The 16,609-nt window shown below is 41.6% G+C and overlaps 1 protein-coding gene across 1 annotated transcript in view; it reads left to right on the top strand.

The window, feature by feature from the left end:
• Nucleotides 1-8,932, top strand: part of EPS15L1 (epidermal growth factor receptor pathway substrate 15 like 1) — a 53,164-nt gene extending 44,232 nt beyond the window's left edge. The window contains exon 23 of the mRNA XM_029963881.1: nucleotides 7,394-8,932. Within this exon, the coding sequence (XP_029819741.1) occupies nucleotides 7,394-7,540 (147 nt within the window). The 3' untranslated portion in view covers nucleotides 7,541-8,932. The remainder of the gene's footprint in view (nucleotides 1-7,393) is intronic.
• The last annotated feature ends 7,677 nt before the right edge of the window (nucleotides 8,933-16,609 follow it).

Genomic DNA, 16,609 nt, shown 5'->3' with positions numbered 1-16,609 from the left:
CCATGACCTCTGTTGGTAGGAAAGGCTGGTTGGGGTGAAGGGGGGTCTGTGCTTGTGAGGAGAGCAAATGTTGCTGGAATTTCCTGTGTATTGGGTCACTTACTTCCATAAAGAACAAATCACTGGCCTGACCTGCCTCTCTTCAGGAGTCCCCCATGTGGTTGCTACCATGGGGATCCATATATCCCTGTCACATCTGTGATCCAGGATGGAGCATGTGCTGAACTATGGCCAGTTGTACTGGAGGGAGCTTTGAGAGGTCTCCTTTATCCTGCAGCTTCCAGGCAGCTAAACCAGTGGGGTTTCTAGAAACCATTTCTCAAACCTCATGGACATGGTGCTGAAATGCAATAAGTTCCCTGGGCAGTCTGGAGGATCCTTAAGTTTTCAAAATGTTTGATTGTCTAATGTGAATCTCCCTTGGTCCAGTCTGAATCCATTTGGCTTTCTCCTGATGAAAGACTTGCCTCCAGGACTATGATCAGGTTCCCACTGAACACTCTCAAGAGAAAACAAATCCACTTCTATCTCCTACTGCTCGTGTCTTGTTTTCCATGTCTCTGTGTGCTTGTTCAGCTGGGGACTTCCTTGCTTCCCACTCTCCCTGCAGCTCAGTGCCTGTATTGCATCTGACTCTGGCATTGACACTGCACTGCTGAGAATCTGCACAATTCCTTCAGTTCCCTGTACACCTGATCCCTTCAGTTCCCTGTAAACCTGATTCCTTCAGTTCCCTGTACACCTGATTCCTCAGTTCCCTGTACACCTGATTCCTTCAGTTCCCTGTACACCTGATTCCTTCAGTTCCCTGTAAACCTGATCCCTTCAGTTCCCTGTACACCTGATCCCTTCAGTTCCCTGTACACCTGATCCCTTCAGCTCCCTGAACACCTGATTCCTCAGGTCCCTCAGTTCCCTGTACACCTGATCTCTCCAGCTCCCTGTACATCTGATTCCTCAGTTCCTTGTAAACCTGATTACTTCACTTCCCTGTACACCTGATCCCTTCAGCTCCCTGTACACCTGATTCCTTCACTTCCCTGTACACCTGATTCCTTCAGCTCCCTGTACACCTGATTCCTCAGTTCCCTGTACACCTGGTTCCTTCAGCTCCTCTAAACCTGATCCCTTCTGTTCCCTGTACACCAGATCCCTTCACCTCCCTGTACACCAGATCCCTTCAGCTCCCTGTACACCTGATTCCTTCACTTCCCTGTACACCAGATCCCTTCAGCTCCCTGTACACCTGATCCCTTCACTTCCCTGTACACCTGATTCCTTCAGCTCCCTGTGCCTGTTGACTTTTGGGAATAGAGACCAGCAAGGGAAGATGGACTTTAGGCTGGCCCTGGGGTAGGAGAGGCTGAGCTGGGATTTATTGGCAGCTGCTGGATGGGTGATCAATTTAGTCCAAGTTTTCTGCTCTCTTTCTCTTTGATAAATGAGGATTTCCTCAGATCTGAGCAAATATTATGAAGTTTATGAGCAGCTGCCAAAGTACCTTAAAAGCTCCCAGGCTGTGGCTGAGACATGCCAAGTACATCCTCTGAAATTTGGGAGTTGTGCTTTCCTAGTATGATTACTCTGATGGGAATACATTATAAGATTCCTGTTAAATTATAGTTCCAAGAATTGGACATTCCAGAACAGATGATAACTTTACTGCAGATAATGTCTGTGATTCAGGTTGTTACACAGAAAGTTGTAAATGCTTGTTTTAAGAATGTTTGTAGATTTTCCTTTATCAAGTGCACATTGTAATCAAGAGTATATGTAATCCAAGTATATGTAATCCAAGGAGTATTTTCCCTGGAAATTGGGTGTGTACTTGTCAGGAGAATCTTTTTTTTTTTTTCTAAGAGGAAAAAAAAAATACATTTATCTGTTTGGTTATTTGACCTCACAGAATAGTACTTTTGACAAGGGGAATTAAAAACTAACCACTGAAGTTTTAATTGCAACAAAGAAAATATACAAACATTATTATATTACACAATAATTGCTGTGATTTCATTTGTTATTGGGGTGGAATAGAAGAACAAGCAGTCACCTACAAGAGGTGGGTTGCAGAGCAAGCACCCCAGAACGAGGTGTTTTCTTAATCAATCTCTTTTTCCTTGTAAAAAAGTGGTGGTAGAAGGATAAACCAGTCCCAGGGAAAAAAGGCAGAATGCAGGCATTCTGTAAAGTCACAGCTGAGTTGCCATTTAATCCTATTTATCATGATCTATCTTTAGTGATACATATTTTTATGTATTTTGCCTTTTATATAATCCCAAACTTAAACTTGAAATGCCTCTAATCCTGGAAAATCAAAGTCACACTTGCCAAATTCTTTTGACCAAATGCCTTCATATTGGGTTTTATCATTTAAAATCTTGCTGGTATTAATATTTTGGTATGTATAAGACAATAACCCCCCATTTAAATAAAACAACTGTTTGAGATGATTTGCACTGAGGAATGAATACCATTATATTTGGTTAAATTTTCACCCCAGGGAGGATGGATGATGCTTAAAGTGTGTCAGCACAGTTTCCTATTTCAGGGCTTTGCATTGTCCATGGTAAGTAACTTCTCTTTTTCTCCTTTTGTTTTTGTTTTTGTTTTTTCCTAAACTTTCCAGGTAAAAGCACTCCTGTCAGCCACCTTGGGCCTGCAGATTTTCCCAAGCCCCATGATCCATTCCAGCCATTTGGGGCTGACAGCAGTGACCCCTTTCAAAGTAAAAAGGGGTTTGGGGACCCATTTAGTGGAAAAGATCCATTTGCTCCCTCCTCTTCAAGTAAAACTTCTAAAGACTCTTCCTTGGGGTTTGCAGACTTCAGCTCTGTAAGTTAAGTTCCTTGTCTCAGCAAACCACTTTCTGCTCTGCTTGCAGCAAATCTGTTGGGTTTTTGTTTTACCTGCAAACCTACTGTTCCCTGGCTTCTGTCTCTCAGTACCTTCATGCTGTCCTCATTGTTTTTGTATTAATATTTCTGTAATAAAAAGGCATTGTTTCAATAAAAGAGAAGTTTTTCATACTAAATTTCCAAGGGTTTACTTGCATTTAAATTATTTGAGCACGATGTGCCTTTACTCTCAAATTCTCTGTAGCAGAACCTGTGTATTGTTTTTGTTGCATGGAGGCTATTTTGTAAACTGATTTTTGGTAGCCAATGATGTAAAGACTCAAAAAAAAGCAATTGCTGAGAACGTTTCTATAGCAATTTCACCATATCCTGAGAAGCAAATCCTTAAAGGGAAAGTTTCCCTAAAGCATTTGTAACTGTTGGTGGAAAAAAATTCTGACAATCCTGTCACAACATTTGCTGTATATGATGGAATGTGGTCGTAGAGGGACACAGACCAGACAGAGATTGAACATTTAGCTCTTGAATTTTGTTCCAGTTATTGATATTTTAGAAAAGACAAAGAAAAAAAAAAAAAAGACAAAACCAAAATTGTTTTGTTAGAACCAAGATAGAAAGGTCCACCCTGCCCTCCCAAAGACAGTCCCAGGAGGTTGGAAAGCAAAGCCAGGTGAGTTCATCACCAGTGTTTCTAAAGCCTGGCTTTGGTTTTGGTGCTGGAATTGGGAACCATTGTAAATGCAGTAGTGGGGTGGTTCTTCTTGCTTCCAGGAGTGGATGGAACCTGTTCCATCCATCCACAGCCTCAGGCTTCTCCCTCCTTTCCCATGTTTTTGTTCTCTGACAGTAAAACATCCAATTTAATCCCCCCCTCAGCTCTGGACACAGCTCAGTGTTCAACAGGTGGGGAGCTTTAAGCTGAATCTTTCAGGTTGTTTCTTTTTAATGTTTGGGTTTGGTTTGTTGTTTTGGTTGGTTTTTTCCCTACTTATTATTTAATATTAAATGTGTATCACTTTCCTATTTGCTATTGTTTAGTTGAGGCCATTTGTTCAGATTTTAGTTGGGCCTCAGGGCTGTAATTTATCTCTTTGGAAACGTCCAAGTTCAAGGTTTTCTGTATGTTTGACCACAGCTGGTACAGCCTGTTGGATTTGCACAGTTAAATTCTGATTGTATAAAAACTGGTGACATTCTTAATAAAAATAAGACGCAAAACTTGCTTTATCTGCAATTTCTTCCAACAACATCTTAATTTCTTCCTGCAACGAAAGCCAAATGATGGAATGGAATGACTGTTGCCCAATTCTTGCCATCTTACTTTGCACACTGCATTTCTTAAGTTAAAATTGTGGTTTACTCTGAGTGATTGTATCAGATGATCAGCCAAAATCTCTGATCCCCATCCTAGAGGGTCAAATTTGCTGTGCCATCAGGTTTTCAGCTGAGATTAACCTTAGAAGAGAAGGGAAAAGTAGGAAAACTGAGATAATGAGCAGCAGCCACTTGGTAATTCCTGTTCAGTGGCATTTCATCAAATGAAATACATTTTTAAATCAGTTTTGTGAATTGATTTTTCCCTGCTATTACAAAAAATACCAAAAAGAAGCATTGACTGAATTTGGCTGAAAAGAGAGAGATTTGATCCCTGTTCTCTTCAGTTTATGGGGTTTTTTCCTTGCCTATAACACAGTTATGCTGCTCCACTTGACAATTCCTAATCCTTCTGTATGATGTTTTAAATGTACTAATTACCTTGGAATCACTGAGAATATTGTGCTTCTCTTTGCCTCGTGGTTGGGAAACTTTTCATTCACAATGGAAGTGAAAATCACTTTTACTTACAGAATGTTTTTTGACACATGAACCAATGTAGGACTGAACAGTCAAATAACCCAATTTTTAATTGAAATCCTTGACTGTTGCAAAGAAAGAACATGAAAACCTTCACTAGATCTTAGTAGCACTCTGTGAAATTTGATTTTTTTTTTTGAGACACTGGCAAATTCCTGCACCCAGAGCTTACCTATATTCTCCTTGCATTCTTAACTTTGTTGCTGGCATTAAATACGATTCATTGGAACAAAACAGAGTCTTTTGGTAGCTCAGATTTCGGGTATTTCAAGGTTCCAGCTGCAGTTTACAGAACAACAAGAAAAGCCACCTTTTTGCCAACAGAAAGTGTTTAAATTTCCAAGAAGCAGAACACAGGACTAAACTTTTTCTCCCAATATAAGCTGGAAATTCAGTGAACACAAATCAGTGCAGTTTTTGAGATTTGGTTTCCTCATTTATACCTTGGTCTGACTGTACTTCTGAAAAAGCAAAAAAAAAAAAAGAGGTTTTTGATGAAATTACCCTTGTGTGATGCAGATTTATAAAATTTTTGAAACCTGGACATGTACAGAAAATTGGTATTGTATTAAATGACCTGTAAATTACCTTTTTCCAGACAATCAGTGGCATTGATTAACTGTTCCATATTTATTTCACTGAGTTATCTCCTGAAAATTTTCCTTTATGCCAACCACTTGTAATAAGGCCCATCCAGATTTGTTTCCAATGAATCACTTGCTTCTTTTTCCTTTTATTTTTTTTTTTATTTTACTCAGCACTCTTAACCACAAAAATATAACTTGTGTCCCATGAACAAGTTATAATTGGGACTCTCTTTGGAAGCCTTATCCTAGGATGGAAGCTATAGGAATAAAACTGGTTTCTCAACATTAAAAAAAACACCCCAGATGGTTTGACCAAAGCTTCTTGTATTTCTGGAAATAGTAACTGTTCATTCTCCATCCCAGCTTAAGGATCTGCCTGAATTCTTGGAATAAGCACAGAATTCCTGCTTCCATTTTCCATCTTTACCTTGAAAAAAATCATCTATTTAAAATCTTAGTGAGCTTTTCAATCTTACCTGTCAGCTGACGTTATTTAAATGATAAATCATAGTAGTTTTTCTTCATTTTAAAAAGGAAAAATGTCAAAATGTGTGACACTTTTGTTGTATTTCACTAACATAGAATGCAAAGGTCCCCCTCTAAATTTTGATGGTGACGAAAGCAGAGGTGTTACATGAAGGAATGTAATTTTTTCTTTGCATCAAATCATCTGAAAAACCATCTTGAGAGAAATAAAATGAGGAATGATGAGCATAATTTAACTAAACGAGAATTGGACTTGGGTTGACAGAAATTCAAACAGGCGGATTTATTTAAAAGTACCTAAAAAATACCTAAAAAAATGAAAAATTACAGATACAATGCAGCGTAGAAGAGGCAGGGGTGGGGCCATCACGTTGTGTATATGCAGCTAAACAAGGTCTAGCACTGAAAGCTGCATTTTTAATACTCAGGTTGATATTTTAGGCTGTGCCAGCTCCTGGTGGCACCATGGGCTGTGCTCACTCGCTGTGTCCCAGCCCACCAGGAATTTTTGCACTATACATCCAGCTGAAATTTTTCTCCTCACAAAAAAAAAACAACCAAATAATATGTTTTCCTGCACAAAAAAAAAGAAAAAAAGCCAACACAAAGCAGATTTTAGAAGTGGCTCTAATGCAGACATTTGCATGCAGCTGTTCCCATCGGCCTCCTCAGCAACTGCTAAAATTAAACAGGAGCAGATTATATTTGAGCTTAAAATTGTTATGGTGTCAATAAAATAGCTGTGGATTTTGTGCAAAAAAGTTCAAACTTTTGCATCTTTCAGTGGTAAATACTGGAATATAATTTTGGACTAGTTTGGCTGCACTGTATTTAAATGTGTTTTGGGGAGCCCAAACAGGCTTAGGAGCTGAATGTTATAATGTGGGATATTTCCTTAGTGTTCTCTGCTGAAGGAAATTGAATTCTCCCACATTATTTCTTACTGGAAAAACTCTGTGTGTAATTTATGAACAGTAACAGAAGCACTTTCTGTAACTTTTGCTTTGGTCATGAAGCCTCTCACATGTCAAAAATCACTGCTCAGACCCCTCACCCTCAGCAGGAGCCACCACAATAAAACTCTGCAGTGGAGTTGCACAGGAGTGAACAACTCTTGGTTTCACCAGCTACTTACTATCCTTAAAAATGCCTGTAGTTGCTGTGCTCCCAAGCCACTAACTTTGCTTTTGTTTCTTTGTGTCTGTGGAGTTTTTCTTTGGCTCCAGTGGCTGTTTTCAGACCCACCTGAGCCGTGGATTCAGGGATGTGCAGCCCTCATGGCTTAGCTTCCTGCTGGGAGGAGGAGGAGGAGGAAGAAATTAAGGAAATAAATTAAAGGAGGAAGTGAAGGCAGAAGAAATTAAGGAAATAAATTAAAGGAGGAAGTGAAGGCAGAAGAAAATTAAGGAAATAAATTAAAGTGAGGAAATTAGTGAGTGGATTTTTACCTTAATCCAGAAGAACTGCCCTGAGACAGCTCAGTGTGCTCGACCCGTGTATTTAACGAGTCAGATTCATTGTGTTTTTTTCACATAATTTCTTCTGGCTGGTTGGCAAATTTGTTAATTTCTTTTCCATTTTCCTTTTTTTTTTTTTTCTTTTTTTTTTTAGTTTGGAAATGAGGAGCAGCAGCTGGCCTGGGCCAAGAGGGAGAGTGAGAAAGCAGAGCAAGAAAGACTGGCCCGGTTGCGGAGACAAGAACAAGAAGACCTCGAGCTGGCCATTGCCCTCAGTAAGGCTGACATGCCAAACTCCTAAAGAGGGGCTTGGGCTCCACCCCATCCAAGAGAAACCTTGGAAAATGGCTTTTGGTAAAAATACTAAACCCTTGGTTTCTGTTGTGAAAATAATTTTAGTCACCTTCAGATTTAAACAAGACCTGGCTGGGGGCGTCCGCCCGGGCTCTGTGTGGCTTCTCTCAAGTGCATAATCTGCAGGAAACACTGTAATAAGCTGTATTATATGTTCTAGATAAAAATTTATTGCTTGTAAGAAATGTAACGTATAATCCTGAGATACTGAAAGTTTTCTTTTCTCTGGGGGACAAATGTTGCACATTAGGAAATTGCAACGTGTGAACCTGGCTTTTTATAACCTGAATTCCATTGGGGGTTTGGAGGCTGCAGGATGAACTTCAAAGAAAATGTCATAAAGAAGAGAATATTTACAGAATTAGCTTTCACTTGTTACGTTTATTTAATAATTCATGGTAGCCTAATCAGTTTGTCACCTGCATCATCTGTGTCAAAGCATAAATTCATTATTAGATGGTCCCTTTTAATCCAGAAGATGTGGCTTTTACAAAAGAATCTAGCAGTTTATATATGATGGATGCAAACAGTGAACTGTGTAAAAGAGTACAGACTTGAAGCCTTTATGAATGGGTGGTTCTGATTTAAACATTTGTTTGTGTTGAGTTTTAATAATTGTACGTGAGGTGGTAAAAGAGGGAGTTCATTCAGCTGCAGGAAATTGGATAAATCATTTGGCAGTTAAATTATGAAGTGAAATTTTGCTGTATCATGAGCAAAGGGTGGTGATACACGTTTGGGTGCTGCTTTCATGTGAAATCAGGAAATCAAGCAATGGAAAAATGGCTGAGTTTGAGGAGTGTCCATCCCTCCAACCCATTGTACCCTCATTTACTCCAACAGCCTGGGCTGTGTCCCTGCCTCTGCTTCTTTAATTCCACCAGTCCTGTGGGGTTACAGATCAGACCTGATTTAGCTGAATCAGTTTTTCTTTGCCAAATACATATTCACACACAAGTTCTGGCAGCACTGGTGGTCTGGGTTGGCTCTGAAATCCAGTTTGCAGCCCCCAGAGCAGGCAGGGACAGGTTTTCTATGCACTGACTGCTTCCACCTGGAAAGGGCAGCACAGCATGTGTCTGACATGTCAGACAAGAAAATAAGGCTGTGAATTCTTTACTTACTAAAAATGCCTTTTCTGATTACAGGAATTCTAAAGCTACAGTTGTCTTTGCCTTGGACTTTTCTGTCTCACAGAGTAGGGAACCTACCACAACATTTTTACGTGTCCTCAGTCTTATTTCCTGCCCTGTGGGAATACAAAGCTTAACATTCTGGGGTTTTAGTGATGCAGCCCTTATCTTACAACATTTTCTCAGTTTTTTGGGGGTTTTTTTGTTTGTTTGTTTGTTTTTTTTAATGTGGTGTTCCTTCATCACCTTTAATGCATTTCTGGTTCTTATGTCCTTGCTTCAGTTACCTTTATTTTCATGTTACAACAATAGTGCCTGTTCAGTGGATGCAAACAACCTCTCCCTGCTGTGTTGTGATTGCCTTATTCTGGATGCTTTCCTGATGCAGAGATAAGAATCAGATTGGATCATTTTAAGCATCTTGGTAGTTTTCAGCTCTGAAATGCAGCCAAGATGTGGCATTTGTGGTCTCAGGCTTTGGGGTGGTGGGTGAGTGTGCAAACACACACATCCAGCCACCTTTGGGATGTTGTTTTGAGGAGTCACAATTCCCTCTTTGCTGTGTGTCTCCTGTGCTAATGGTACTACAAATAATGTGAATCTTTAACTCCCCTCAAAAAGGGAGAAGATGTATTTCTAATATCAAAACCAACCATGTAATCATCTTTAATACTGTCCTTTAATGGCCCCTCTGGGATGCATTTCTAATTTTACAGAATCTGATTTGAAATCCCTTCCCATTGTGGTAACTTTTCTCTAAAATATGTAGGATTAAATGATCAATCATACTAAAATGTTGAAAAATTCTCTTTTCTGTTGGTGTGCAGGACTTGAAGTCTCTGAGAGCAAACTTGGGTCTGCTTGTAACTAACATGAGATAAAAAGAGCAATTTTCAAAAGCAAGTGGCTGCAGGATTCCCAGGGAAGTTAAACAAACTATCCATGTGTAAGATTCTCCTTCTCACTTGGGCCTGAGTCCTTGTGGGGTCTCTTTTGCTGCAGTAAAACCCCCTTTGAGAAGGGAAACCCCCTCCTGGAGCTCTGCTGGGATGGTGTCACTCCAGTGGGACAGGGTGGATGACTTAATAGCTTGATTAATTTTCAGATTCATGCACCATAACAAGACTTCCTGCTGCTTTGTCAGGGCTCTAAAATACTGTAATTTATAATTCTTCTAAGGCAATGGGTTGGTGTTTTCAAGATGTTCAGCAGGAAGGCAGAAATGTGAATTAATCCAGCATTCCATGTGGTGTTAGGGCTCATTTTCCTATTTCCTTATTGACTCTTCCTCATATTTGCTTGGACAGTAACTGCAGATCAATGAACCAGGACAGAACATGTTCTCTATGCACAGTGTATTAGATTTAGGAACCTTAAGTTTACTGAAACACTCTTGATTCAAAATGTTGGCACTGCAGTAGAAGAAAACTTAGCTGTGATTTCTCCCCTTGGTATTTAATACAGTTTTCCACATAAAAAGGAAGATCCCCCACTTGTGTTTCCCTCTGCTGTCACTCAGTGTTTGTACAATACCTGCACTTGTCCTTTAAGGCAAAACTTTAGTGCAAGCCATTGGTCTTCTTCCTCCAGAACAGTGAAATTTAAAGCACAAACAGACCTGTTGCTATTTGAGCAGAGAAAATATGTACAATGCAAGAGCTGGCAAATGTGAGCATCCCCAGTGCATATACAGTGTACAGTGAGACCCATATTATCTGTGTCTATGTGTATATATTTATATATATAGTGTATTGTATAATGTAATAATAGTGTGTGTATATACTCCACATGTCCACATGCTCTGTCCAGTAAATAGTTCTTTGTGCTGTACATAAACTGTGTATATACAATGGATATGTGGAATATGCAGATATATTCTACATATTGAAGTTGTGTGTGTGTGTGTGTGTGGATTCTGTAACCAGGGATGGGTACAGAAATGGAATTTGTACAGAAACACAGGTTAGCTCGTGGCTCTGAGAATTTCAAAGTTCTGGTGAAAGAAAGAAAGAAAGGAAAAAAAAAAACAGGAGAAATTATTTCTAATCTATTTGTTTTGATATTTCTTTCATTGGCATGAAAAACTGTGTTTATTAGCTGTGCCAAGTGTAGGGGAAACCTGGCAGAAAGTAGGAATCATCTGCACTGGATGTGATTTCACATTCTTTGGAGTTTTTAAAGTGTCTTGTGGAATCTGGGCTCAACTGCTGATCTCACATGTGATGCTCATGTCATCTTTTCTTTTTTCTCTGGGCTGAGGCAGTGAGTTTTCTCCTCCATTTGCTTGCAGTTTCACTTCTCTCTTTCCTTTTTTTTTTTTCCTTTTTAAAAAACTATTTTTAAGGAGCTGTTCCCATACACACACACATCCCCCAGACAGTCACAGGCAGAGGTGAAAAACATGTTTTTCTTGCTTCATTCCAGTTCAGTTGGTTGCACATAATTGTCATCTGGATTCCAGCTCTGTTTTTCCTCCATTTCCACTTCAGGAAGGATTACCCATTGCATTCTTGGCTTTGGGGAAAGAGTGGAGGTGATTCTACTTTCTAACTAAAGATAAATGGAATTAGACTCTGTGGTACCTTGAGCAATCACCAGGAGCTCAGCAGGTTTTATGGTGGCACACACGTGTTTTATAGGGAATATCATCACTGGGATGACTCATGGGAAGGCCTGGATTGCACAGAACACTGAGGCACAACAGTTAAACAGGACAGACAGACAATTACCCTCCTTGGGCCTGCACGTAGGACACAGGTCCTGAGTTACCACCCCAGCCCTGTGTGCTCACATTTCCCTCAGTCACCTTCCAACTGCCTCGCTGTAAAACCTCCCAGTCAGCCTGCAATAAAACCAGATGCTCATGAAAATCCTCCTTCCACAGTAGTGCTGGATGAAGTATTTTTATATAGGCACATTTTTTCCTCGTGGAACCTCTGCCCTGTGAGGGCCATCAGTCCTCCCTGGATTTTATTCCATGTACTGTGCCCTCAAAGTGTAGGAAATTCCAAGCTGTGTCTGTGTAACCCTTTTTTTTTTATTATTTTATTTTATTTTAAATTCCTGTCTGTGAAATCTGGTGGCAGAAATTTTGTAGAAGTTATTTTGTCATCTTATGCTCAACGATAATGCACTTTTCTTGGATTCTTCTTATAATCCTTTTGGGGTTACTATTTCTTCTTTAGTGTTTCTCCATTGAGAAGAATATTTATTCTGTAGAACTGTGGCCCAAGGAGTTTTGGTCCAAGTAGAGTTGTTGCTTTCCCTCGTGTAAGAGTTTGATTTCTCCTTTCTTCTGCATTTTTTTTCCTCCCTCTCAGGAATTTCGTTTCTGTTTAATCCTTGTTTAGAGCTGGAACTCTGTTGAAGTGAATTGATCTGTGCTATTAATGATCTAATTCAATTGTGTTCCTACACTAGTGGAACAGCCAAGTTTTTGGTGTGTGTCAACCATTGCATCTCTTTACACTTCACAACACCCATCTTTTCTTAGAAAGGAATTTTGCTTGGAGTGTGGTGGAATCACAGATTTATTTTTAGAGTAAATATGTTAACTGTTATTCATTGACACACCTGCTTGATCAGTTGATATACTGCTCTTTTTACTTGAAAGTTTTATAAATAAAGGCTAATTTGTTATAAAATGGAATTTTCATTTTTCCAACTTCTGCCTTCCCCTTTAAGTTTAACTTCTAAAGGAAAACTCACAGTGACTGTGGTTCCTCCTGCTGTTACAATTACAGAGTCCTCTTCTGGTGTCCCTTTTAATATTCTCCAGTCTGACCTAAAAAAGGTGGAAACACAAAGTGAAAGCTGCAATGTTGACCTAAATTTGACTAATATCTCCAAATATGTACATTGTTGTAGCTATATTTATCTTTCAAATATCATAACAAATTGAAAGGTATTTTAATTTTAACCCATCTCATGTGTTTATTGTTTAATATAATAAGAGAATTGTTATTGTTTAATATAATAAATGAAAAGTTACTTTTTGGAGCTCTGAGACTTCAGTGATCGTTCTTTACTTTTTTATTTTTTAATCCACAATTTCACAAGTTTTTGTGTCAAATTCATGAATCTTCCTTCGAGCAACCACTGGATTCTCTGTGTGGGATCTTTTTTGTGCTGTTTTCCCTCCTGTCCTTCCCTCTCTCCCCTGTTCTGACCACGTTGGAGCAGCGCAGTCACAAAACCCGGCGCCGCGCCCTTCCCAAAACAATTTGTGTGTGGCAACGCTGAACATCCAGAAAATTTACACTGGGAGGGGTTGGAGAGATCCCCATGGACTGCCTGTGGAAAAACACACCTCACTATCAGACCCTTCCACGTTATTCACTTTGACTCACTGGGCTCCCTCTGTTTACTGGCTCTGCTCCTGCACGTCGAGCCAGGGGAGCACCAGCTGGGCTGGTTCCAGCAGGTTGCCAAGGCAGGTTGGTCTCCAGCAGGTTGCCAAGGCAGGTTGGTCTCCAGCAATATTTTTGGAGTGTTGACATTCTGGAGCCAGGATTTGGCTGCGTTGTGTCACACACAGGCACGACTCCCAACCCAGTTCCTCCCATCCTTATAAAATAAAATGAACATGGATTAACCTTCCCCAAACCTCCTTTCCAAGCACAAGGAGAGCAGGAGCAATGAAGTTTTCATTTGCCCTCTCACCACCCTTAGCATCAGTTACCTGCTCCTTTGTCTCCTCCCATTATAATTCTTTTTAGCAAATCAGAACTTTTCTGCCCCTTTTTGGTGAGCATAAATTCCTGAACACGGGAACTGCAGGTGAATTTACCTGGCACAGGTTTACAATTAGATCATCCTTTATGAAATCACTGCCCATGTTTTACTCCCACTCAGATTTTTGGGGTCTGACTTGCACAGTGTTCTCATCCTTAGGCTTTCCCAAACACTTCCAAGGAGGATTTCTTGTCCGTGCTCAATCCTAAATGCCCCCCCTGTACCCTGTTCCCTGGGAAGGGATTTATCTCCATCCTGCTCAGGAAAAACATTTCCAAGTGGAAACTTGAAGCTAAAGGCTCTCCAAGCTCCGAGCCCAGCTGTTAAACACAATTGTACCATTTGCTGAGTGCTCCTGAACACGCCCCAGGCCCAGCTCTCCTGGGGGAACTGGAGCTCCTGGAGCTGGGCTGGAATTGCCACCAGGTTTATCTCGGGAATTGCTGAATCCCCGTCTGCTGGAGGTGACTATCAGTGCAGTCACTCGAAGTACCTTTTCCCTCCTGTCTGGGTGACTTTTTTTTTTAATGTAATGACGACAATTAAGACTTTTTATTGGTGCTGATGCAGCGTCTCTTGCAGTTGCTGGAGCCTTCCTTATTGATGAGATCTCGTCACACTCTGCAACAGCAAACATCATATATTCCTGCTGTTTAACTTCCCATAAATGTCCTTGATCACAGTTTTCAGAATGACAGAGTCCTATACTCTCTGCCCAACCCTTGCACCCACAGGAAGGACACCCAGGCTTCCTATATCCCTTATTTTGCAATATAATATAAAATCATTAAGATATCAAACCCCACTTGTGCTGTCATTGTGCACAGGCTGTAAAAAAAGTGGTTGTTGGGATTTGAGGATATTTTTCTGTGTGTTTTGTTTTGTGTTTAAGCCTCAGGCTCAGTAGCTTCTCACTAACATATTAAAATATTTTAAATTTCACAGAGGATCATGTCCAATGTGATATTCCAAATATCTCCTGGTGACATAATGATATGTCAGAATTCCAGGAATGCTCTGAGCTGTAAGAAGTGCAAGAAACCACAGTAAAAGTGATTTAGAGGAATACCCTATCTCATTAGAAACCTGTACCAGATAAGTTCACCTGCAGTGTCCGTGTTCAGGAATTTATGCTCACCAAAAAGGGGCAGAAGAGTTCTGATTTGCTAAAAAGAATTATAATGGGAGCAGGTAAAGGAGCAGGTAACTAATGCTAAGGGTGGTGAGAGAGTAAATGAAAACTTCATTGCTCCTGCTCTCCTTGTGCTTGGAAAGGAGGTTTTGGGAAAGTTAATCCCTCTTCATTCCATAAAGCAGGTGCTTATGGCTCCTTCATTGTGTCTGCACTAAATATTGCAAGATCAAATAATTGTGGCTGAAATGTCAGACCTCAGAAGATTAAATCAAACAGATTTTGTGCCTAAGAAGTTTAGGAGGAATCCCTACACCCTCTGTGTGCTGAAAGTGGAGGGTGCTGGTTTATGGCAGAGGCTGTTCCCAGTCTCAGCTGGGAATGGGATTTGTGGGATCAAACCATACGGAGCTTTAAGGAGTCTCTGGGAATCAATAAGCTGAGCTAGTTACCTCCAGGCCCTGTGAACTGAGCATGGCCACGTGCTTTAGGTTACTGGTGTTTGGCTTGTAAACCCATTCCCTACTCTCCAAGTCCATGGGAATCCTGTTTGTGCCGAATCCTGGGCCATGGCAGAGGAGCTGCTGCAGGCCCAGAGCAGGAGCTCTGCCTGCTCCACTCCTGGCACCAAGGACATGTCAGACCCAGCTGAGAGCAGCTGCTTCAAGGACAAGAAGGAATTTTAAGGTTTGTAGGTGCCACCAAGTAGGTTTCCAATGGTAGCAACAGGGACAGCTTTCTCCCTGCTAAATTATGGGGGGTTTGGACTGAATTTTCCTCTCTCTGTTTCCCCCCAACACTGCTAGTTGCCATAGCAGTGGCTACATGACTTTGTTGTAGTTGTTTCATTTAAATATAGCAAAAGAAATTGCTAGAGCTTGGGATTCTGGCTTTGAAAATTCAATTTGAGCAAAGCCTAACAGCTACTCTGTGTTAGAGGTGCACAAAATAGCTTTAGAAACCACAGAGCTTCTACCACAGAAAACCACAGAACCACACGATCCTATAATTTGAAGAGTGGACAAACTTTTTTTGGCACTTCTTGTGGATGGAGGACTGAAGTTTAGAGCCAGTCAATGTTTTCAGGCAGTTTGTAAACGGCTGTGAGTAACCAAGGGCTCACAGGGGCAGAAATGCCTCGTCCCTGCACGAGGTGAGCCACGGCCAGCACCAAAGCTTAACTCCCCCAGCCATGATCAGCTGCAAAACTGAATCTAAAGTGAACTTCCAGAAAAGCCAGGGGGTTTCTAGTCCAGCCTTCCACTTTGGGGTTGAAAAAAAAGGGATTTGAAAGTGCCCTGCCTGCTGGCTCACTGTGTGCTGGGCTGTACCCCGGGGTACTGGGCTGGTGCTGGGCTGTTTCAGGGTTCTGGGGTAGTGCTGGTGTGGGACTGGTGTGACTGGTGCTGGGGTGGTGCTGGGCTGTTTCCCGGGGTACTGGTGTGGTGCTGGTTGTGCGCAGGGTGCTGGTGTAGTGCTGGGCTGTTTCTCAGGGTACTGCTGAGGTGCTGGTGTGGTGCTGGTTGTGCACAGGGTGTTGGTGTGGTGCTGGTTGTGCACAGGGTGCTGGTGTAGTGCTGGGCTGTTTCCCAGGGTGTTGGTGTTGTGCACAGGGTGCTGCTGTGCTGCTGGGCTGTTTCAGGGTGCTGGGGTGGTGCTGGGGTGGTGCTGGGGTGGTGCTGGGCTGTACTGGTTGTGCTCAGGGCTCTGTGTCGCCCTCGAGAGCTGAACGGACCGAACGACCGTAAAGTCCCCACAGCGGCAGGACCCGGGGCTGCTCAGGGCTGTTTGGGGGTCACAGGACCCGGGGCTACTCAGGGCTGTTTGGGGTCACAGGACCTGGGACTATCTGGGGGTTACAGGACCCGGAGCTGTTTGGGGGTCACAGGACCCGGGAGTATCTGGGGGTTACAGGACCCGGGGCTGTTTGGGGGTCACAGAACCCGGGGCTCTTTTGGGATTGCAGGACCCGGGGCTGTTTGGGGGTCACAGGACCCGGGGCTGTTCAGAACTGTTC

Source organism: Manacus vitellinus, unplaced genomic scaffold (assembly GCF_001715985.3).
Source record: "Manacus vitellinus isolate BGI_N305 unplaced genomic scaffold, ASM171598v3 scaffold_64_pilon, whole genome shotgun sequence".
NCBI lineage: Eukaryota > Metazoa > Chordata > Aves > Passeriformes > Pipridae > Manacus > Manacus vitellinus.
Note: the sequence above shows the minus strand (reverse complement) of the source record. Positions and strands in the feature narration are given on the sequence as shown.